This window comes from Phyllobates terribilis, unplaced genomic scaffold (genome assembly GCF_046119375.1).
Source record: "Phyllobates terribilis strain yellow unplaced genomic scaffold, ASM4611937v1 Scaffold_9__5_contigs__length_417890890, whole genome shotgun sequence".
NCBI lineage: Eukaryota > Metazoa > Chordata > Amphibia > Anura > Dendrobatidae > Phyllobates > Phyllobates terribilis.
This window is the reverse complement of record NW_027362769.1, coordinates 170,261,019-170,285,509: the sequence shown is the minus strand read 5'-3', so window position 1 is coordinate 170,285,509 and position 24,491 is coordinate 170,261,019. Positions and strand designations below refer to the sequence as shown.

At 46.6% G+C, this 24,491-nt stretch overlaps 1 protein-coding gene across 4 annotated transcripts in view; it reads right to left on the bottom strand.

Annotated features, from left to right (window-relative positions):
* SPEG (striated muscle enriched protein kinase) overlaps positions 1 to 24,491 on the bottom strand; it is a 347,211-nt gene that overhangs the window by 150,751 nt on the left and 171,969 nt on the right. For 3 of the 4 annotated variants that reach the window (XM_073647347.1, XM_073647348.1, XM_073647349.1), the window contains 5 exons: positions 23,940 to 24,083; positions 23,019 to 23,201; positions 12,191 to 12,375; positions 11,930 to 12,018; positions 10,396 to 10,571 (listed from right to left, as the gene is read on the bottom strand). In XM_073647347.1, coding sequence (XP_073503448.1) covers positions 10,396 to 10,571; positions 11,930 to 12,018; positions 12,191 to 12,375; positions 23,019 to 23,201; positions 23,940 to 24,083 — 777 coding nt within the window. Of the gene's footprint in view, positions 1 to 2,834; positions 5,463 to 10,395; positions 10,572 to 11,929; positions 12,019 to 12,190; positions 12,376 to 23,018; positions 23,202 to 23,939; positions 24,084 to 24,491 lie in introns of those variants that run through there. The other variant, XM_073647350.1, reaches the window with a different exon arrangement.

Genomic DNA, 24,491 nt, shown 5'->3' with positions numbered 1-24,491 from the left:
AAGTACTTTATTTACGTAAACCAAAGTTTTCAGTCCAAAAATCTCACCAAAGTGGCAGCCACTAGGTGTCCCCCTTCTGTAAAACTTGCTTTCTCCTTCATGCTGTTACATTTCTAGAAGCAGAGAGAGATTACAGGAAGTGGGGGCAGGTCATTGTCTCTGTACAGGAAGTGGGGGCAGGTCCTTGTCTCTGTACAGGAAGTGGGGGCGGGTCCTTGTCTCTGTACAGGAAGTGGGGGCAGGTCCTTGTCTCTGTACAGTAAGTGGTAGGCGGGTCCTTGTCTCTGTACAGGAAGTGGGGGCGGGTCCTTGTCTCTGTACAGGAAGTGAAGGCAGGTCCTTGTCTCTGTACAGTAAGTGGTGGGCGGGTCCTTGTCTCTGTACAGGAAGTGGTGGGCGGGTCCTTGTCTCTGTACAGGAAGTGAGGGCGGGTCCTTATCTCTGTATAGAAAGTGGGGGCGGGTCCTTGTCTCTGTACAGGAAGTGAGGGCGGGTCCTTGTCTCTGTATAGAAAGTGGGGGCGGGTCCTTGTCTATGTACAGAAAGTGGGGGCGGGTCCTTGTCTCTGTAAAGGAAGTGGGGGCAGGTCCTTTTCTCTCTACAGGAAGTGGGGGCAGGTCCTTGTCTCTGTATAGAAAGTGGGGGCGGGTCATTGTCTCTGTATAGAAAGTGAGGGCGGGTCCTTGTCTCTGTATAGAAAGTGGGGGCGGGTCCTTGTCTCTGTATAGAAAGTGAGGGCGGGTCCTTGTCTCTGTATAGAAAGTGAGGGCGGGTCCTTGTCTCTGTATAGAAAGTGAGGGCGGGTCCTTGTCTCTGTATAGAAAGTGGGGGCGGGTCCTTGTCTCTCTACAGGAAGTGGGGGCAGGTCCTTGTCTCTGTACAGGAAGTGGGGGTGGGTCCTTGTCTCTGTACAGGAAGTGGGGGCGGGTCCTTGTCTCTGTATAGAAAGTGGGGGCGGGTCCTTGTCTCTGTACAGGAAGTGGGGGCGGGTCCTTGTCTCTCTATAGGAAATGGGAGCGGGTCCTTGTCTCTCTACAGGAAGTGGGAGCGGGTCCTTGTCTCTCTACAGGAAGTGGGGCGGGTCCTTGTCTCTCTACAGGAAGTGGGGGCGGGTCCTTGTCTTACGACAGGAAGTAGGGGCGGGTCCTTGTCTCTGTACAGGAAGTGGGGGCGGGTCCTTGTCTCTGTACAGGAAGTGAGGGCAGGTCCTTGTCTCTGTACAGTAAGTGGTAGGCGGGTCCTTGTCTCTGTACAGGAAGTGGGGGCGGGTCCTTGTCTCTGTACAGGAAGTGAGGGCAGGTCCTTGTCTCTGTACAGTAAGTGGTGGGCGGGTCCTTGTCTCTACAGGAAGTGAGGGCAGGTCCTTGTCTCTGTACAGTAAGTGGTAGGCGGGTCCTTGTCTCTGTACAGGAAGTGGGGGCGGGTCCTTGTCTCTGTACAGGAAGTGAGGGCAGGTCCTTGTCTCTGTACAGTAAGTGGTGGGCGGGTCCTTGTCTCTGTACAGGAAGTGAGGGCGGGTCCTTGTCTCTGTATAGAAAGTGGGGGCGGGTCCTTGTCTCTGTATAGAAAGTGGGGGCGGGTCCTTGTCTCTGTACAGAAAGTGGGGGCGGGTCCTTGTCTCTGTACAGGAAGTGGGGGCAGGTCCTTGTCTCTGTATAGAAAGTGGGGACGGGTCCTTGTCTCTGTACAGGAAGTGGGGGCGGGTCCTTGTCTCTCTATAGGAAATGGGAGCGGGTCCTTGTCTCTCTACAGGAAGTGGGAGCGGGTCCTTGTCTCTCTACAGGAAGTGGGGCGGGTCCTTGTCTCTCTACAGGAAGTGGGGGCGGGTACTTGTCTTACGACAGGAAGTAGGGGCGGTCCTTGTCTCTGTACAGGAAGTGGGGGCGGGTCCTTGTCTCTCTACAGGAAGTGGGGGCGGGTCCTTGTCTTACGACAGGAAGTAGGGGCGGGTCCTTGTCTCTGTACAGGAAGTGGGGGCAGGTCCTTGTCTCTGTACAGGAAGTGGGGGTGGGTCCTTGTCTCTGTACAGGAAGTGAGGGCGGGTCCTTGTCTCTGTATAGAAAGTGGGGGCGGGTCCTTGTCTCTGTACAGAAAGTGCGGACGGGTCCTTGTCTCTCTACAGGAAGTGGGGGCATGTCCTTGTCTTTCTAAGGGAAGTGAGGGCGGGTCATTGTCTCTTTACAGGAAGTAGGGGCAGGTCCCTGTCTTTCTAAGGGAAATGAGGGCAGGTCCTTGTCTCACTTCTCCTGTTTTTTTGCTTTCAGATTACGGTAGACAGGTCTTTGGCAATGTATGCTGGTAAGTGGAAGAAAGGCAGTTCCTGCACCTATAGTGCTAGCAGAATAAACTCTTCACTCTGAAATAGTGGATGTCAAGTTAAAAAGGAGAGGAATTGGGACCATATTAGACTGGATGTTAACAGCAATGGTCCCATTCACTGACAGCAAGCAGAGGTGAAAAGTTGCAAAACTTTTTTATTATAAAATTATTAAAGTCTATTTATCTATAAAATAGACTAATTTATAACTTTCTAAAGAGTATTTTTTTTTGCCCAGAACATGTGGGTTTAAGGTAAGTTTTATATATTTAGAGATGTTAGGGGACGGGTCCAGGAGAGGACATCCTGCTTCCTTCCTGTCGGATTCCCCCTTTTAACAATGCCACGTTAATCATAGAACACAGAACAGAAGTGATCAGAATCCACAACTGGACATCATAATGATTGTGTAACAACGGACACAAAGAGACATCACAAACTGCCGGAGAGATTCGAGCAGCCTCGTTTGGAGATTCTGCGCTGTATTCTGGGTGTTAGTAATGACAGAAAACACAAGTTCCAAAAAACAACATTTTATTGGGACTACAAATAAAAAAATAAATAAAAGAATGTTAACAAAATGAACTATTTGGACTGGGTGGGTTAGGGGCGGTGAGGTCCAGGGTACGGTGGGTGATGCAGTGGTTTCCCCGAGTGTTACATGACGTTACATTGTGTCTCGCAGATGGTGATTGATGCCCCTGTCTTATAGGCTTTGTTGTGTGTCACCCTGTATTCAGATTGATGGCTAGGGGCACAGTATGGCATGTACAGCTGTAGTGATGCTACCTGTATCCAGCACATAGAAATATCTCTGCTTCTAGATATCTTAGCTTTGTTAATAGTCCATTTGGCAATGTCAGATTAGATGGAACTGGATAAGCCACCGCCTGAAATGTCTGAGCCCCAATGGACAGGTCCTTGCATGTCTCACCTGAACGATGTTAAAGCTACTTTTTAATGGCGCTCACTATGACTAGTGCGACGTACAGATGCCTTCAACAAACAGCTCCTTATATCTCAGCTCCCTCCACCACTGGGAACAAGAGACAGAATCTTCCTTTGTCGATTCCTCCTTTCTGCTCACTATGACTAGTGCAATTCATAGATGCTGTCTGTGCAAAACTCCTGAGGTTCAAGTAGCCAGTTGGTTAATAATATGAGAATAGGATATAAGATACATAATATTTTGATGGCTACCCTCCCGAAGATTTAATTCTTAAAGCTATGCACCTCTTTTAATTGATAATAGTCATTATATGTTCCTGGGTTATATAGGGTATTTATTAAAAAAAAATATGGAAGTGCCCTGCAAGCAGTATGTGACTGCTGTGACAGTTTGGACTCTAGATGGCGCTATACTGATTGATTTTATATAGCATTTCGCTTCCTCAAGGTGATTGACAGCTGTCGTTGATATATGCAAAATGCAAAAAGGCCGATTAGGTAGAGATGACATTTACCTGAACTGAACAGTTATATGGGTTAAAAAAAAAAGAGTGCAAACATAGTAAGAAAGCTCTACCGATTGTACACCAGATTCTTGAATGTCCTGTAGAGAAACCTGACATTCCTCAGGGGTGTGCAACTACTTGGACTTTAAACTGTTAATAGTCTACTTTAATAATGAATACAATTTGATGATTTTTTTCACTTTCGTCACCAGAACTATCTTTCTTTTGATTCGGGCATCTCTAATATCAAAGTTGAACCAGTAAATCTAAACACATCCACTAAATAAGACCCCAGAGCCAATCAGGAGGCCTGTAGCAATAAGCCCCACCCCTGAGGAGCCTTTTTAAATTTTTTTTTTTTTGAAAGTTTCAAAAATGTAGCGGACTATGTTGAAAGGCAGAGAAGGTTACACACACGACAACCTTGATAAAATATTTCACTAATTAGTCATGTGCTTAGGGGGTAACATAGATGGCAGTGCAAAAGCTACCAATCCTATGCCATTTATTCACCTTACACCAATTTAGATCCCATCTACACCAGCGCTGAACTACCTGTCTTTAAAAACACTCCATTAACACATTAACAGTGATCATCTGTAAAGCTGCCATTTTTGTAAGGGTAAATAACCTCCGCCTATGGAGAACATGATGTCCAATTCACTACAATTACAAAACCCAGCAAGACCTGCGGCAACAGTTTGCTTCCTAAACCTCCTCTTCTTAAGGTGCCATGACCAAAAATCCATAAACACTACCATAAATAAGGAGGGGATATTGCCTGTAGCAGACTTTGAATATTGGGCTAACTTTTTGTTAGGATTGATTTAATAAAATATTATTATAGTGGTCAGAGCTTTAGTTTTTTTGATGCAGAGCTCCCCTGCATAGATATGGCTAAATGCTAAACTTCTACATACCTGCAGCCACCACTAGAGGGAGCTCACTTTATGCTGCATGTACATAAGAATAAAGCAGTTCTTAAGCTCCCCCTAGTGGTGACTGCAGATACTTAGAATTGTATAATTTATCGCTATGTCTAAGCAGGGGATTTGGAGCTCTGTATCAGAAAAATAAAGCTTGAAATTGAAAGAAATTAATATTTTAGGAAATTAAGACAGAATTTCAACTTTAAAAATGACAATGTTTTAAAGGGGAGGATAGGTGAGGGTTACAAAATAAAAGCAAACTAGTCATTTTGGGGCACATGAACATTTTTTTTTTTATATACATGCTCCCCATGTCTTTATGTGACATCAGCGAGGGGTTTTCATTGATATCTGCTATAATCCCTTTGCTCTGCGTAATAATGGATGATGGGAGTTGTAGTTTGGAAACTCAGCATCACAACTGGAAAGGAAACTTTCGGAAAGGGCGTCATTATCTTCGCAATGAGGTTTTACGGACAGAGATATATCGTTAGAGGCTGGAGATTTGGGATTGCCATTTAGTGCAGTCTGTTATTCAGTGGCCTCCCAGGGTGAGTGTCAGTGACACAAGGAGACCTTCCTCCGACGAGTCTTTTTTCTGCTCCGTCATATCTGTAAGAAGAGGTCTGTCCTGCTCCTATGCCTCCCCCTGGTGCAGCTGGACCAGGACCCCTCTCCTCTCGGCACAATCCGTTTTTCCGGGGGGGTTGCAGCTTGGCTCCTGTGTTAGTTTGTTAGTGACAGGAGATTATCTGACTCGCCCTGTATACAGACAGAAACTGCAGTCAGCGTGCGGGCAAGCCAGCCATTCACAGCACAAGGGGTACAGCGGGCAATGCTGCGGGGTCAGCAAAGCAAGTACAGGGCACTAGATGTGTCAACTTTTAAAGGGCTACTTTAGGGTACAGCTAATCAGTGATTCCAGCTAGGCTTCATTGTCTGCACCTTAGGGGCTCGGGCAGCTGCGCTGTCCGCCATGCTTTATACTGCATTCCTGCTTTTACAAATTAGCAACTGTTTAAAAGCACAAGCTCTCCTCAAGTTTGATGCATGAAGAAGAACAATCAGCTACATAAACATTGAATTGCATGAACTTTAGAATGTGGCCATCTCTGGTTTCTAGCTATGACTAAATCCAGCCAGAGATATATGTATGGAAGTTTATTGCTTTCCTAGAATTTGCATGCTCTGGATATAAACAATTAATGAATACTTAGTAACTCTAAAGCAGTAGTCCCCAACCTTTCCAGCAGCTACGTAACTACAACTCTCAACATGCCTTTACGAACAAATGGGTTTAGGGAGTCCTAGCCTGCAGTACCACTTTTGACCACTGCTAAAAAACAATTTACTTACTATAGACACCAATACAATAGCGCCCCCACCCCTAACTTTTTTTTTGCTTTGTAAAACTTTTTTTCTGCCTTACCCAGGATGTAAAAAGTTGACACATCGTTTGTGCTTTAAATACAACAGGCAAATATTAGAAGAACAGGAATAAAAAAAAAACAGATTAAATGCAATGCACAATTACAGTGTTAGGCATACAACAATAACATGGAGCGAAGCAAAGAGCAGGACATGCACATTTCTCAGCAGGTAGGTGAACATCAGACTGGATGTGTTTGTTGACTATAAGAAATAATAGATTTGTGTAGAAATAGGCAACAATATATCATATGCTCAGCACGGATTAGTTCACACGACCGATACATTGTGATTGAGATGTCGTTCAGGATCTTACATTGTGATATTAAGAAGGTAAATTACAGCAACCATTAAAAAAATTGTGAAAAATACCCAGAATTTGTACAATATTGTGAATTATTGGGTTTCACACCTATAATTATGAACATATTTATTCCCATAGTTGAGGCTATGGTCCCACCTGGACGCTTGGAGGGTCGTTTCCCGATAAAGGGCGCTCAAATTATCACTGTCATCCTGGTATAAGTTTTGCATTGAGCCCCTGGCGATTGGAGCTATGCCTCTGTAACTGGCCTCAGGGGCTTTGTTATGGTCAGCTTCTTTTTATTTTAGGCATTTATAAATTCGGAGGAAACAGAGTTATATTGGTATAAAAAAAAACATTTTTATTAATTCATAGATAAAATTCAATTACAATTACAAAAACATGCATAAAGAGGATGATGTGGCAGCTGAACAAGTGGGTGTCAGCCAAGAGCTGTCACAATCCCACGAAGTAATATTTGTATTTATAAGTGCAGTGCAGGCAAGAAAAGTCCCATAAATCAAAATTTATGCCTAAAATAGAACTACTAGTTATGCTATAAGAAATTAAGCGATTACAGAGCTAGGCATAGAAAAGAAAGGGTTCATCTTACCAAGGGGGTATAGGCAGGTAACAGCTGACAGGAATGGCCGAAAGAGGAACCCCGACGCGCGTTTCGCGACATGTATTACCACTTTCTCAAGGGGCGCTTTAACTAGAACTTCTTGTATCATAGGCATAAATTTTGATTTATGAGACTTTTTTTTGCCTGCACTTTGCCTCTTACAAATATTAATTTGTGGGGTTGTGGCAGGTCTTGGCTGACACCCACTTGTTCAGCTGTCATGTCATCCTCTATATGCATGTTTGTGTAATTGTAATTTAATTTTATCTATGAATTAATAAAAATGTGTTTTATACCAAAATAGTTTCATTCGAATTTATAAATGTCTAGGAGGAGTTGTTATTATCCGGTGTCTCTTGGCACCCATGGGTGCCAGTCTCACCGAACTTTAAACACGCAACTGTCCTATTGTGTATTCTTTTTATTTTAGGACCTGGGCTTTCTGGAGGGCGAGTCTAACCTGTTAGTTTAAGGGACTTTTCAAAAACTCTTTTTGGATTTTTTTAAATCTCCTTTCACTGGAACTTCACTGGAACTGCACCAGGCATGTTCAATACTGCCCAGGATCTTTATTTTAATGGACATCCTTATTTGTGATGGTATATCATTATGCTTTATGATCTCCGGCAGTTCGGCCTGCGGGATCCCAATCCATCCTGAGAATTAAGGGGTCACAGAGCTGGTGTACAGCAGCATCGCCTCCACAGTTTTCCCTACATAGCAGCGCTCCCACCCACTGTCTCAGGGAAATTGCAGCACAGCCCCATTCAAGTGCATAGAGTTGGCTGCAGTTCCCTATGTGGCCGAGTGGACCACTGTGCAGGGTAACATCATGAAGGGATTGCAGTGCTAAAGGAGCCCCCTATTTCTTACTATCGGTGGTGGTCTCAGAGTTCTGATCCCCAGAGATCAAAAAGTGTTGCAGTCACTTACAAAGATAGGAATACCCCCCCTTCAAAGCTCATCGGTACTTGCTGCACCGCTCCAGCCTATGCAATAGGCAATATATATTCCGCTGGGGTGTGGTCACATGATTCCAGCTAAATCCGGGTTTACCTCCCACCTGCTTTCCCCTCTCATACCCTGACCCCTGCTATGCCTCACCACCTAACAAATATATTGTGCAGTCTGCCTACATGTCATATAACCCGAATAAGAAGCACCAAAAACAAATCTGTGCAGCATGGAGAGGCAGTCTACTGTACAGCAAAAATAGTATCTTTCTTGCCCTTTCCTGGATACATAGCCCATACACCCTAATAGTGGGTCACCCAAACCTAAAAACAAGTGATTAATCAACCTGAACTACCATAACCAGCAGAAGAAGAAAGAGAAATGACCATGTATATGCAGTGGATGCTTTAAATTGCAATAATTCAGCAAGCGGCTGTAGACGCCCCATACAAGAACCATTCCGGGCAATCATAGAGTCACTAAATATCTCAATTGTAATCATGACTCCATTTTATGCAGACACTACATGCCCCTCGTTCTGAGGTTTCTGCATTACCGGTAGTCCCACCGAAGATATGCATGCAGCCTTCAGCTTTTAGTGGTGGCGCCATGCAGAAACCAGGGAAATGCATAGCTTGAGGCAACATGCAGTCTATTCCTATGCAGAGGAGAGAGTGACGGGAGGTGACTGTCACTTTGTCCACAACCCAGGAGCCCCAGCAGCCCAGACGCCATACTTATCCTTGGGAATAAGTATGAATCAGATCAGGAAGGTCAGTACAGATTCACGGGAGAAAAATAGGGTAAAGTATACAATTTCCCCAGACCCATGTACTGGTGAATCAGATCTGTAGCCGCAAACTAAAAGCTTTTATTAATTTTTCCAAAAAAATAAAATATAAAAAAAAAACCTAATAATCAACAATAATTGTTTTGCAAAAGAAAAAAAAGCAATTCTACTTGATGTAAAGAGAAAAACAAAACACCCGGAATGCCTTTGTAATTGTCCGGAGGTCGTGATCAAATCGTTACAATAAAACATGTAGGAATCGCCTAATGTGATGCACCGTATGGCGGTAGCCTGAGATGTGTTTGCTTTTTTGTGCCCCCCCGGAAGTTTGGACATTTACCAGATCATGCACTGTTCATTTCTTGCAATGGAAAATTTACTTTAATATTTTTGGTATTGCAAGCGAAGAAAGATTTATCTGTGTTTTTTTTTTTCTGTCATGTAACTTTTATTAGTTTCACTGCAATTAGATCACACGATGAGTTATGAGAATGATCCTGCAGATCTGAAGGGGTTGTCTAGCTCTGTCACGAAAGTCTGCAGACTTGTGAATCCTCACATCGCGTGCAGCACACGCTGCGAATATTCTTCAGTACCGGCGGCGAGACCGAGCGATCATGTGTCCGCAAGCATGCGATATGCATACTCCCCCGCCACATTCCGACTAGACGTGCGCAGACTCACTCAATACCGGCAAATTCAGCGAGGCTGCGCACAGAGAATCCTCACAGCGTGCACTGCGAGGGTTCACAAGTCTGCAGTCACATAGAGTGATGGAGACTTTACTGATAAACCAGGACAACCCCTTCCATTAAAATCAGATGCAAAAATAACAAATTCTCTAAACAATGTCCTATAAAGTAATGTGCAGGCAAGTTTAAAAGGATTGTCCATTTTTCACACATTACGAGCCAAATAGTATTTTATTCACCCCCTATTGCTACTCGCGATACATATAATCCTGACAACTGTGCCCATCTCCATCTTCCCTTCGCTCTGGGGTTCTCTCTCTCTTTATCCCTTATCACTATGGGAAAAAATAAAATTGATGAAAAAAAAACCCCCCATAAAAATATACTTTATTCCTATATTTTCCCAAGTTAGTTCTACCCCATATTTAAGATGAATGTTGATATTCTTTTATGTGATTGCATATAACTGTTAGTATCTATGTTTCTGTTGCTTTTATGCAACATTCATAAAGAATTGATACAAAAAAAATAAATAAAATAATGATACAATAAAAAAAATAAAAGTAATCCATCAGAAATAATAATTTATTAGCTTTGTTACCCTCTAAGCTCTACAACCCTCGGACAAGCTTCTACATAGCAGAACAAATCAGAATATATTTTACGTTGCGCCTTAATCCACTGTAATCCACAGAAGCGCCCTTTATATGCAGACGTATACTTGCCCCAGCCCTTAGTGGTCCCTATATAGTGAAACATGGGACAGTCGCGCGGTGTGTACAGCCCCAGGAACTAGAACGATTACGTGATATTTTACGCAGCGGATATATTGTGCATCTGATATAACACATAGGAACAGCAGAAGATACTCCGATTAGCGCCCGGGCTGTGACCCGTCTTACCTCTTACTTCTACCTTGGCCTCGCATTGCTTTGTTCCATATTCATTTATTGCTTTACAGGTATAGAAGCCGGAATCTCGTTTTTCGGAGCCCGCGATATGAAGTGAAAAAGCGCCTCCCTCCTCCTCCGTCATGTGATATTTCCCACCAGGTTTCACCTGCTGCTTGTTCTTCAGCCTATCCAGGATTGAACGGGTAAAAATAATCAATTATTGGTGCGAGTGATCAAACCAATTCCTAATGAACGGATACAATAATCAAGAATGATGCTGTGCACAAGCAGACTGACATTGAGAACAAGCTCCTGGTGTAACCATGAATGTAATGTAATGTAATGTGATTTTACTGATGGCTTCTAGGAGGGGCGGACAGACCGTAGGGGCCCCTGTGCAAGAACAATATATGGACCCTTTGCAGTCCGATAGCTCATCACAATGCACAATTCCACTTGCTTCGGAGATGGATGTGTGCCCCCCTGCCCCTTATCTCTGGGGCGCCTTTGCACTGATTGCACCAGCATACATCTAGATACTGAGTAACTTTATGAATACATCACTCTATTTGCATTTTTTGTAAGTGTCTATTATAGACCAGAGCTGCAATCATAATTCTGCTGCTTGCTATTGAAATCAACCCAAGCTGTACTGACAGACAATCTCCATATGACTCTATTCACATTGCATCTTGTGGCGACTTTAAGCGCATTGTCATTACATTTTCCTAGCTGACCATAATTCTGCGTATACGTCATCTTTAGGCCTCCATGGTTTACGTTTTTTTAGGTGGCCATATTTGAGCATTTATAATGCCTCCTGCTGCATTTCCTTCTGGGAAAGAACAGAGCCTGGTATAAACACTACATTTCCCACAATGCAGTACAGCAGAATATGATTCAGCAGGGTTGAAGGGAATCTGTCTCTACATCAAGCTGCTCTCGAATTAGGTGACAGAGACCCTGATTCCAGTGATATATCACTTACTGAGCTGCTTGCTGTAGTTTTGATAATCTGCTGATAAACCAGTGATTTTATCACTAAAGGACTACTTGGCCTGCTGCCAGGTAGTCCAACCCTGCCCCCAGCACTGACTGGTAGCTTTATGACCATGCCCTGTGTACACGGAAAGCTGCCAATCAGTGATGTAGGGGAGGGGTTATACACAGAAAGCTGCCAATCAGTGATGTAGGGGAGGGGTTATACACAGAAAGCTGCCAATCAGTGGTGTGGACGGGTTATACACAGCTCAGCATTCAGACAACTGGGAGATCGGCAGCAGACAAAACAATTTTTAATCAAAACTGCAGCAAATAGCCCAGTAAGTTACACATCGCTGGAATTAGGGTCTCTGCCCCTACATTATGCTGCTCTCAGATGAGGGAGCACAAACTTGATGACAGATTCCCTTTAAGGCAGTTCTGAAATTAACTGGATACAATGTGACAAAAGATCAGCACCAGACACAGAAATCTCCTCTATGTGCAGTATATTATCCAGTATATTTTGCAGATTTATTTTACGGTGTCGTCGGGCGCTCACCAGCTTATCATTGGCTTCGGTTCTGCATCCACTTGGACTCGGAGGATAATCTCCTGACCCTCAAACACCGCCTGGTCTGACAGAGCCACCTATGGAAAAGTAAGAAAAAAAATGAAGTTTGTTGATCCTTCCTCCATTGGCCATCATTGTATTGTAGGGCTCTAGGGCTATGGGGGCTCCATTACACCCTTCTCAATCTAGTCCTGGACTGAACACCCCACTATCCACCCAGCACTCATATTATCCCACTTAAAATCTGACCTTGAATGATGGGGGGGCTTTAAAGGTCACGCTGTGTTGGATGGTGGTCTTGCCAGCCATGGTGTGCTGCGGTGTTGCAGGCTCGCTTAAATCTTCCTGAGGGCTTAGATACTCATCGTCGGATGTAATGGGGCTCAGAACATCTCGAGGGGTTCCCCGATGAGCAGGAGACTCTGTGGCCGGCGCTGGAAGGAAAGGCGACATGAGTTTATGGTCTTTCTTTAGGAGCATTGCAAATATCCTTTGGCTCTGCAGCCTTGCAGCGCTGGGGTCCTGGGTTCAAATCCCACCAAGGACAACATCTGCAAGGAGTTTGTATGTTCTCCCCGTGTTTGCGTCGGTTTCCTCCGGGTTCTCTGGTTTTCTCCCACACTCCAAAGACTGATAGGGAATCTAGATTGTGAGCCCCGATGGGGACAGTGCCGATAATGTCTGTAAAATTGTCTGAATTGTAAAGCGCTGCGGAATATGTTGCACTATATAAATAAAAAGATTATTATTTACATATCCTGCTCTTATGTAGGAAGGTTTGCGAGTCTTTGGACTATACAAGAAGGGCCAAAAATGAATACAGGGCCACAGTGTAAGTGCTTAGTTCAGAAGATGAGAACCCAATGGACTTGGGTGGTTTGACCCTTGAGCCAGTCCCCTATCTCTTGAGAAAGTAACAGGGTCAGACTACGGGGCCTTAATTTCCATAGACCTCTGTCGGATAAAGGGGCTGCTTCGTGGCACGTACCCCACATGCCTTTGATCGATACAAGTTCAGACGGGCAGAATAATACATACAAGACGTGCAAATGTATTTGTGAACCTATACCTTTAAATAAAACTTCAGCCAAGGAACAGAATCAGAAAATAAGATGGTTCCAGCTAGGACTCTGTAGATGCTTTTGCCTTAGTCAACAACACAAGACACCCAAATGCTTATAATGTGCTCAATACCTTCTAAGGTCTCTAAAAAGTCTCATTATTTCTTAGCTACAATTTTATTACTTTTTGGATATTTTATTAGGTTAACTTTGCAAAATGCAGTAAAAAAAACCCTCACAAATGCCTAAAATGGCATCATGCCAACCCCCCTCCCTGCCACCACCACCTCCCAGCAAAGCACTGGCATCCATCCTAACGGCCAAAAAAAGAACTGAGTGCAGCCGCTGCTCTATGCACGGAGTCTGAGACACGCAAGGAATAGGACAGACACAGAGACACTCACCGGATTACAGCGGCAGACCCCCAAAAACATTTCGGCCATCAAGAGCAAAAAACAGGCAAAAAAGGGAAAGGTGCAGCCAGAGCTGAGAAAGGGCATCCAAGAGAATGGGGGCAGCACGGGAGAAGAGCAACGAGGAAGAAAGAGGGGAAAGAAGGCAGAAGAAGGAAGGAGAAAGGGAAAAGGGAGGGCAGAGCGGAGAAAGAAGAAAGATGCACATAAAAAGGAAAAAGGAGCACGGAGAGGAGAGAGGGAAAGAAGAAGGGTGGAGAGACTGAACATGACGAGGTCACCTCGAGTACAATCTGTTGCTGTATTTAGACTCTCGCCCTCCTCGCTCCCTCCCACCAGCAAGAAAGACAGTGAACAGGACAGAGAGGTGCGGTAGACAGGACGGGGAGGGATAGCGGCGGCGGTGGCACTGGAAGTAGCGCAGTGCAGCTTGCAACGACCACCATCCCTGACGCTCTTGCCCAACGGAAGCCAACGCTGCCCGTGCCCTTTAACAGTGTACACAGCTGATCACAATAAATACTATTCACAGATACACGGGCGGCTCGGGTTTCCCAGTTCCTCCTGCCACCAGAGCTGTGCGACAATGACGGTCAACTGGTGCAATGACCCTGGCGAGCGACATTCCTGCGAGCAGCAGATGCTGAGCTCATGAGAATATCACTTATTATACCAGAGAGAAAAAGCCGTGGATAATGCTCCAGCTTATAGGATAGACATGAAATGTATCAGTGCATGGGAAAGAAGGGGCCATAATCACCCCAGAAGTGCAAAGTCAGGCCTCATACAGCAGAGGAGTCTCATATCTATCAGTGCAAAAACAGCAGCACCATGGATGTAGGGTGCAAGAATCTGAACATTGACTCCCCGTCCACTGATAAGGCTTCATTCACACCACCGTAGTTTAGATCCGAGTGCTGTCTGTGAAAGAAACCTAACCGCGCATGGACAGCACTCGGACCAATGCTTTTCAATTGCGCTGTTCAGATGAGAAAAAGTCGCAGCGTGCGCTATTCTCTTCCAGTTGTCGGATGAGACTCGCCTATTTAAGTCTATGGGTACGCAAAACATAAAAAATGGATCCCATACAGATCACAAGCACAGCATCCAATATGTACAGATACATTGTAATTATTAACTTAGAAAACTGTAACAACACATGCCATATGGATGACAAAACTGTTGAAAAAATGTCCGCTTTATTCTGGATGAAAATCTGGCGATTTTTTATATGCTTTTGTGAACTTCGCCTAAGGCCAGGGCCAGATGACCGTATGAAAAATCGTCCAATTTTCATTCACAAAAAGTCGATTTTCATCCATATTGTCATGGATCCGTATTTGACATCCGAGTGGCATTTATACATCAACATTTTAAAATGTACATGATCAAATGCAGTTTCCAAGAGTGGGTGTACTTTATTAACTCATGTCAAGACAACATTTTGGCTTGAGAAAAAAAATCAGCAATGATTCTTTCTCAAGCACGACATAATGTGCAAAGTGTAGTCATAAGAAATATACATAACGAACATGTCAGTGCAATGTAATAAATCATATAATACAGTGTTATAATGTAGATGTGCAACATTTTTATAATTCAATAAAATGTTACAAATTTCCTTCATTCCAGAATTATTCAACTGTAAAACACCAGTATGTGTAGTCATAGTACTCCATCAACACCTCAGCTTTTATCCCCATCCTCCTGTCCATACCATACTAGAAAAACACCATATCGCTGTCTGATAAAGGCCACTGCACATGCCCACATTATGGGCTATTCCTGTGTATGATTCATGGGTCAATGACGTCCTCACAATCCCCCGTCACCAGTAAATTCATGTGTAGAATATTTAACTCCATGTTAATGCTGGGCAAAAATGTCCACAGGCAACACGTAACATATGTCTAGATGGCGCATAATGCATAATTGGAATCAGCAATGCCATATTGATGTAGGACAATAGCCCAAAGGATATTACATTTTTATTTCATAAATCAATAGTACAGATGAAAATGAGAAACTTTGTACTATATCTTATCAGAGAAATCTGCCTCTTTCTCCTCCTGAAATTCTCAATTCACAGCTAAAAACTGTATTCCGTGAAGACCGATTGTTACATTACTGAGATAGATGACAGTTGGTACTCATAAGATTCTATGTAGACGGCAGTGGAAGGGAGTAGCTAGAGGCAGAGCTCCCCTTGAATGACAGGTCTCTCCATGTAAAGGCAGAGAACTGTCACTCCCTCCTGTCCAACTAACCTCCTGTTGGGCTCAGTCCCCTCTTAAAGAATATTTTTCTCTGAAACGCTGCAGCATCTCAGAGTCAAACATACCTGGCTGTAATCTTACAGCCAGTGCCTGTACATACTGTCCCCGCTTCAAGCAGCACATATCAGCGGTCAGGTTCCCTTTAAGGCTTTTGCTGCAAACATTTGTGAAATTTTGGCTATTTTACATCACTTTTCCCACTTTGAACAAGCGGGTGCGAAATTGGTTCTTGTTAGCTATGTAAATGAGCTGAAAGCAAAACTTGTGAATTATGATTTTATTTTTTTTAAATTACAAAAAAAAAGGTGGCACTTATACTCCAGTACGACAGGGAGGTATAAAAAGTGGAGAAAACTATTTTAAAACAGAAGTTTTCCTGAAGCAATTTCTGCTTGCAAGAAGGTGCATTGTATCAAGTCTAAACAATCCTCCGCAGCTAAACACATCAGTGGCACAAATCTCTCCCAGCCTGATCATTTGCTACATTGTATCAGTGCAGTTAAGGCTCTCTTTATCTCTTTACATCTGGTGTTCTTTAGTTTTGTTGTTCTGTTTCATCATAGGAGCAGAACAACCCAAAATTATCAGTAAAGTTGAATCCATCTCGTGTTGCAGCGATAATAAAGTTTTACTCTAGGTATTACTGTTTTAAAACAAACCAAACAAAAGAGTTTTTTTTGTCACTACAGTTTTATACTCAGAGCTCTTTTACATTTCTATCTATGGAGCTGTGTTAGAGCTTTTTATTTTTCAGAGTGAGATGTAGTTTTATTGCTTTTGATTTATTTTTTTTTTTTGGCGGCACGTAAAGTGGCCTCAGTTGTGGCTTTTTTTTTTTACAATGTTCAGTGTGCATTGTCATTAATATATTTTAAGAGTTCAGACTTTTACAAATATGGTGATACCAAGGTTTATAGCTATTTATAGATTTTTTTGGAAAAGGCAAAAAAGTTTTTGTTTTTTTTTCTATATTATTTCAAAAAAATTTTTTTTTTTTTTGCATTTTTTAGTCCCACTAGGGGTTTTGAGCCTATAATCACTTGATAGCAGGTATGTTGGAAAGGGGTTGAAAGCTTGGTCAATCATTGCTGACTACATCTCTAGGGGTAGACATGCTATATATGAAGCCCATGCAATTGCCCTGGGGCCAGTAGGTATTATAGGCTCGCTGCCAACCTAAAAGTAGCTGTTAGCTTTTGACAGTCTATTACATTGCATGTAAGGATCTGAGCTAAGTAATATCATAGCTCACAGTTACTGATGAGCAGAGACATAAGGGGCCGCTCTATGATGAGTTATTCGGGACCACCGAGCCCATACACTTTTTGAACAGGGGCCCCCTGCTACCTCTGTGTTCCCCTGCTCTATGCATTTGTTGGAAATCAATTACATTTTTAGGATAATGGGAGTTGTAGTTTTGCATCAGCTGGAGAGCCCCAGAAACAGGAGCACTGAAGAAGGGTATGTAAAGGCATCATAAGGTCCAAGGTGCATCTTGATGATCCATCTCTTACTCCATGGCTGTCTCCATAGTGGAGGCTATTGTAACAGAGGCAATGTGGCTGAGCCTGGAGGCTCCAATACTGATGTTGGAACCAATAGTAAAATCTGGTGCCTCTTGATGTCTCGATTGGGATGTAATGACGGCTGGATCCCAGACAGTAGTGCCAGCTGTTCTAATGAGAGATCTGAGCTGGTGTCCATTGTAGGTCACTTCAGTATTCCTCTGAGCATAAGTAACAAGGTTTATATTCATTGACAGTAAACAGATATCTTGAAATTGGTAATTCATTCAAAAGCTGTAGCATTATTAATATATCAACATGCTGAGTCCGCACATCATGTTTGTTTTTTTTTTACATTGTTTTGCCAGATGTGGAACAGAAAATCATTCCAAAACTAAGGAAGTTTCACAAAACTGACGGATTTTTGCTCTTACTTTTAAGTGTAAACCCTTAGATTGGAAGGTTCCAATGGAGATATTGAATGGCAAATATATGAATCAAGTTCATATCCATTTATAGATATGTTCAGTAAAAGCCGTAGAAGTGAACTAAATCATAAGACACTGCCCCACTCAATGCAGTCAGTGAACCCACTCTGCTAAGACAAGGCCCCCACATGACTAAGACACTGCCCCCCCAGGTGAGGCAATAACGCCAATTAGATGAGACAAACTCTCATTTAACTGAGACACTTACTCCTCTAGCTGAGACAATGTCATTATTAGCTGAGATATATTCCCCATGTAGCTGAGGCACTGCTCCTTCTTTGCTGAGACAGTGAGCGCACATGACAAAGATACTGCGTTAACTTGGTTCAGACAATGTTACCTCCTAAACGAGACACTTCTCCCATTTAAGATAGACAAACCTATCTAGCTCACACTAACCCTTCCTAGTTGAGACACTTTCCTCTAATAGCTAAGACACTGCCCCACCTAGCTGAGACATTGTCCCCATCAACTGAAACACTGCCCCATCTAGATAAGACATTGCCCATATAAACTGAGACACTGCCCTCTCCTAGCTAAAACACTGCCCCTCCTAGCTGAGACACTCCCCCCTCTTAGGTGAGATATTGCCCCCTTCTAGCCAAGATATTGCCCCCTTCTATCTGAGACAGTGCCTCTTCCTAGCTGAGACACTGCCCCCTCCTGGCTGAGATACTTCCCACTAATAGCTAAGACATTGCCCCAACTAGCTAATACATAGACTCTATCAACTGAGACACTGCCCCCCCCCCCCAGCTGAGGCTCTGCCCCCTCCTAACTGAGACACTGTCCCCTCTGAGCTGAGACACTGCCCCATCATAGCTGAGACACTGCGCCCTCCTAGCTGAGACACTGCCCCCTCCTAGCTGAGACACTGCCCCCTCCTAGCTGAGACACTGCCCCCTCCTAGCTGAGACACTGCCCCCTCCTAGCTGAGACACTATCTCTCCTAGCTGAGACTCTGCCCCCTCCTAGCTGAGACACTGCCCCCTCCTAGCTGAGACACTGCCCCCTCCTAGCTGAGACACTGCCCCCTCCTAGCTGAGACACTGCTCCTACCTAGCTGAGACACTGCCCCCTCCTAGCTGAGACACTGCCCCCTCCTAGCTGAGACACTGCTCCTTCCTAGCTGAGACACTGCCCCCTCCTAGCTGAGACACTGCCCCTTCCTAGCTGAGACACTGCCCCCTCCTAGCTGAGACACTGCCCCCTCCTAGCTGAGACACTGCCCCCTCCTAGCTGAGACACCGCCTCTCCTAGCTGAGACACCGCCTCTCCTAGCTGAGAAACTGCCCCCTCCTAGCTGAGACACTGCCCCCTCCTAGCTGAGACACTGCCCCCTCCTAGCTGAGACACTGCCTCTCCTAGCTGAGACACTGCCCCCTCCTAGCTGAGACACTGCCCCCTCCTAGCTGAGACACTGCCCCCTCCTAGCTGAGACACTGCTCCCTCCTAGCTGAGACACTGCTCCCACCTAGCTGAGACACTGCCCCCTCCTAGCTGAGACACTGCCCCCTCCTAGCTGAGACACTGCCCCCTCCTAGCTGAGAAACTGCCACCTCCTAGCTGAGACACTGCCCCCTCCTAGCTGAGACACGGCCCCCTCCTAGCCGAGAAACTGCCCCCTCCTAGCTGAGACACTGCCCCCTCCTAGCTGAGACACTATCTCTCCTAGCTGAGACACTGCCCCCTCCTAGCTGAGACACTATCTCTCCTAGCTGAGACACTGCTCCCTCCTAGCTGAGACACTGCCCCCTCCTAGCTGAGACACTGCCCCCTCCTAGCTGAGACACTGCCCCCTCCTAGCTGAGACACTGCCCCCTCCTAGCTGAGACACTGCCCCCTCCTAGCTGAGACACTGCTCCTACCTAGCTGAGACACTGCCCCCTCCTAGCTGAGACACTGCCCCCTCCTAGCTGAGACACTGCCCCTTCCTAGCTGAGACACTGCCCCCTCCTAGCTGAGACACTGCCCCTTCCTAGCTGAGACACTGCCCCCTCCTAGCTGAGACACTGCCCCCTCCTAGCTGAGACACTGCCTCTCCTAGCTGAGACACCGCCTCTCCTAGCTGAGAAGCTGCCCCCTCCTAGCTGAGACACTGCCCCCTCCTAGCTGAGAAACTGCCCCCTCCTAGCTGAGACACTCCCCCTCCTAGCTGAGACACTGCCCCCTCCTAGCTGAGACACTGCCCCCTCCTAGCTGAGACACTGCCCCCTCCTAGCTGAGACACTGCCCCCTCCTAGCTGAGACACTGCTCCCTCCTAGCTGAGAGACTGCTCCCATCTAGCTGAGACACTGCCCCCTCCTAGCTGAGACACTGCCCCCTCCTAGCTGAGACACTGCCCCCTCCTAGCTGAGACACTGCCCCCTCCTAGCTGAGACACTGCCCCCTCCTAGCTGAGACACTGCCCCCTCCTAGCTGAGACACTGCCCCCTCCTAGCTGAGACACTGCCCCCTCCTAGCTGAGACACTGCCCCCTCCTAGCTGAGACACTGCTCCCACCTAGCTGAGACACTGCCCCCTCCTAGCTGAGACACTGCCCCCTCCTAGCTGATACACTGCTCCCACCTAGCTGAGACACTGCCCCCTCCTAGCTGAGACACTGCCCCCACCTAGCTGAGACACTGCCCCCTCCTAGCTGAGACACTGCTCCCTCCTAGCTGAGACACTGCTCCCTCCTAGCTGAGACACTGCCCCCTCCTAGCTGAGACACTGCCCCCTCCTAGCTGAGACACTGCCCCCTCCTAGCTGAGACACTGCCTCTCCTAGCTGAGACACTGCCCCCCCCAGCTGAGACACTGCCCCCTCCTAGCTGATACACTGCTCCCACCTAGCTGAGACACTGCCCCCTCCTAGCTGAGACACTGCCCTCTCCTAGCTGAGACATTGCCCCCTCCTAGCTGAGACACTGCCCCCCCCTAGCTGAGACACTGCCCCCTCCTAGCTGAGACACTGCCCCCTCCTAGCTGATACACTGCTCCCACCTAGCTGAGACACTGCCCCCTCCTAGCTGATACACTGCCCCCTCCTAGCTGATACACTGCCCCCCCCTAGCTGATACACTGCCCCCTCCTAGCTGATACACTGCTCCCACCTAGCTGAGACACTGCCCCCTCCTAGCTGAGACACTGCCCCCTCCTAGCTGAGACACTGCCCTCTCCTAGCTGAGACACTGTCCCCTCCTAGCTGAGACACTGCCCCCACCTAGCAGAGACACTGCCCCCTCCTAGCTGAGACACTGCCCCCTCCTAGCTGAGACACTGCCCCCTCCTAGCTGATACACTGCTCCCACCTAGCTGAGACACTGCCCCCTTCTAGCTGAGACACTGCCCCCTCCTAGCTGAGACACTGCCCCCTCCTAGCTGAGACACTGCCCCCTCCTAGCTGAGACACTGCCCCCTCCTAGCTGAGACACTGCCCCCTCCTAGCTGAGACACTGCCCCCTCCTAGCTGAGACACTGCCCCCTCCTAGCTGAGACACTGCCTCTCCTAGCTGAGAAACTGCCCCCTCCTAGCTGAGACACTGCCCCCTCCTAGCTGAGACACTGCCTCTCCTAGCTGAGACACTGCTCCCTCCTAGCTGAGACACTGCCCCCTCCTAGCTGAGACACTGCCCCCTCCTAGCTGAGACACTGCCTCTCCTAGCTGAGAAACTGCCCCCTCCTAGCTGAGACACTGCTCCCTCCTAGCTGAGACACTGCCCCCTCCTAGCTGAGACACTGCTCCCACCTAGCTGAGACACTGCCTCCTCCTAGTTGAGACACTGCCCCCTCCTAGCTGAGACACTGCCTCTCCTAGCTGAGACACTGCCTCTCCTAGCTGAGACACTGCCCCCTCCTAGCTGAGACACTGCCCCCTCCTAGCTGAGACACTGCCCCCTCCTAGCTGATACACTGCCCCCTCCTAGCTGAGACACTGCCCCCTCCTAGCTGAGACACTGCTCCCACCTAGCTGAGACACTGCCCCCTCCTAGCTGAGACACTGCCCCCTCCTAGCTGATACACTGCTCCCACCTAGCTGAGACACTGCCCCCTCCTAGCTGAGACACTGCCCCCACCTAGCTGAGACACTGCCCCCTCCTAGCTGAGACACTGCTCCCTCCTAGCTGAGACACTGCTCCCTCCTAGCTGAGACACTGCCCCCTCCTAGCTGAGACACTGCCCCCTCCTAGCTGAGACACTGCCCCCTCCTAGCTGAGACACTGCCTCTCCTAGCTGAGACACTGCCCCCCCCTAGCTGAGACACTGCCCCCTCCTAGCTGATACACTGCTCCCACCTAGCTGAGACACTGCCCCCTCCTAGCTGAGACACTGCCCTCTCCTAGCTGAGACATTGCCCCCTCCTAGCTGAGACACTGCCCCCCCCCTAGCTGAGACACTGCCCCCTCCTAGCTGAGACACTGCCCCCTCCTAGCTGATACACTGCTCCCACCTAGCTGAGACACTGCCCCCTCCTAGCTGATACACTGCCCCCTCCTAGCTGATACACTGCCCCCCCCTAGCTGATACACTGCCCCCTCCTAGCTGATACACTGCTCCCACCTAGCTGAGACACTGCCCCCTCCTAGCTGAGACACTGCCCCCTCCTAGCTGAGACACTGCCCTCTCCTAGCTGAGACACTGTCCCCTCCTAGCTGAGACACTGCCCCCACCTAGCAGAGACACTGCCCCCTCCTAGCTGAGACACTGCCCCCTCCTAGCTGAGACACTGCCCCCTCCTAGCTGATACACTGCTCCCACCTAGCTGAGACACTGCCCCCTTCTAGCTGAGACACTGCCCCCTCCTAGCTGAGACACTGCCCCCTCCTAGCTGAGACACTGCCCCCTCCTAGCTGAGACACTGCCCCCTCCTAGCTGAGACACTGCCCCTCCTAGCTGAGACACTGCCCCCTCCTAGCTGAGACACTGCCCCCTCCTAGCTGAGACACTGCCCCCTCCTAGCTGAGACACTGCCTCTCCTAGCTGAGAAACTGCCCCCTCCTAGCTGAGACACTGCCCCCTCCTAGCTGAGACACTGCCTCTCCTAGCTGAGAAACTGCCCCCTCCTAGCTGAGACACTGCTCCCTCCTAGCTGAGTCACTGCCCCCTCCTAGCTGAGACACTGCTCCCACCTAGCTGAGACACTGCCTCCTCCTAGTTGAGGCACTGCCCCCTCCTAGCTGAGACACTGCCTCTCCTAGCTGAGACACTGCCTCTCCTAGCTGAGAAACTGCCCCCTCCTAGCTGAGACACCCCTACTCTCCTGTGGCCATTGTCAGCATGTTGGGTTATGTCTGGGACCTTATTTTTTAGGACATCAGCTGTAAATTTCAAGCTCACTGTGCTCTCAGTTACCTGGTTTGATGGTGAGAGCACCGCAGCTACTGGCTTCACCCACTTCATTCCTTGCTGTTACTGTATAAATGCCAGAGTCAGATGGTAGTGCCCAGCGTATCATGAGGGTGTGCCGCTCGCCTTCGGCTCGTATCTGATGGGTGGGACTATTCTTTAGGGGGATGCGATCCTTTCTCCATACGACTGTCGGGAAAGAGAATAACACATTGTTAGTGTCCACCTATTAATAAACAGGTTCACTTATCAGGGATGCAACTTTAGGGCGTGCAGATGTATCTGTTGTACTTGAGTCTTGTTGCCTTGGGGGCTAAGACAAAAGTATTATAAGTGGGACAGAGAAGGTGGGTGCACTCACTATTACTGATATAGCACTGAGGTCAGAATTGAAAGTTCACATCTATTAGGCAAAGTGGAGAACAACTGCAAAGAGAGTCTCCTACTGTGGAGGATCCTACAGATCTGTATGTTACACAGTTGGTACTCTGTAATACTCAATTTCTCCTGAGGTGGTGCAACAATGCACTAGTGACTAGATCACTTGACTTCACATCCTCCTCATTAGTGCTGACAATTAAAGCTTCCAGTCCGGTGATCAGCTGAATATCAGGGGACCCTTCCATCAAAAAGATATTATACAAACTAGTCCTCGTGTTTGCGCGGGTTTCCTCCGGGTTCTCCGGTTTCCTCCCACATTCCAAAGACATACTGATAGGGAATCTACAGTAGATTGTGAGCCCCAATGGGGACAGTGATGATAATGTCTATAAAGCGCTGAGGAATTAATGGCGCTATTTAAGTGAGTAAAATAAATAAATAAAAATAAATAGATGCAATCATTTTGACACCATCAAGATCAAGTGATGCCCATATGACATACATACATAATATACAATGTGCATGTACACACTGCTCAATACTGACCTTCTGGACTTGGTTTTGCCGTGATGATACATTTTAACAAAACTTCTGAGCCAGCATTCACAAGGGCACTTTGCAGGGGAATTTCAAACACTGGCGCCTCCCTCGGATCCTCATCGGCTGATACATAAGAGTCATCTGAAGATTCTAGTAGGCGACATAAAATGAGCACGGCAATACAAAGGCAAAAGGCTTCAGTGAAAAAGTATTTAATAAGATTCCCATATTCAGTATATCCCAAATACAGTTGAAACCAGTTTACATACACTATATAAAAAGACACATCTGCATGTTTTTTCTCAATATCTGACATGAAATCAGAAAAAAACTTTCCCGTTTTAGGTCAATTAGGATTACTATAATGTTTAATATTTGCCAAATGCCAGAATAATGAGAGAGAGAGAATGTTTTTTCAAGGCATTTTTATTACTTACTGCAAAGTCAAAAGTTTACATACACTAATATTACTATGCCTTTAAATAATTCTGGACTGTCCATATGTGATGTCATGTGTTTTGAAGCTTCTGATCTGGGTTAATTAGAGACACACCTGTG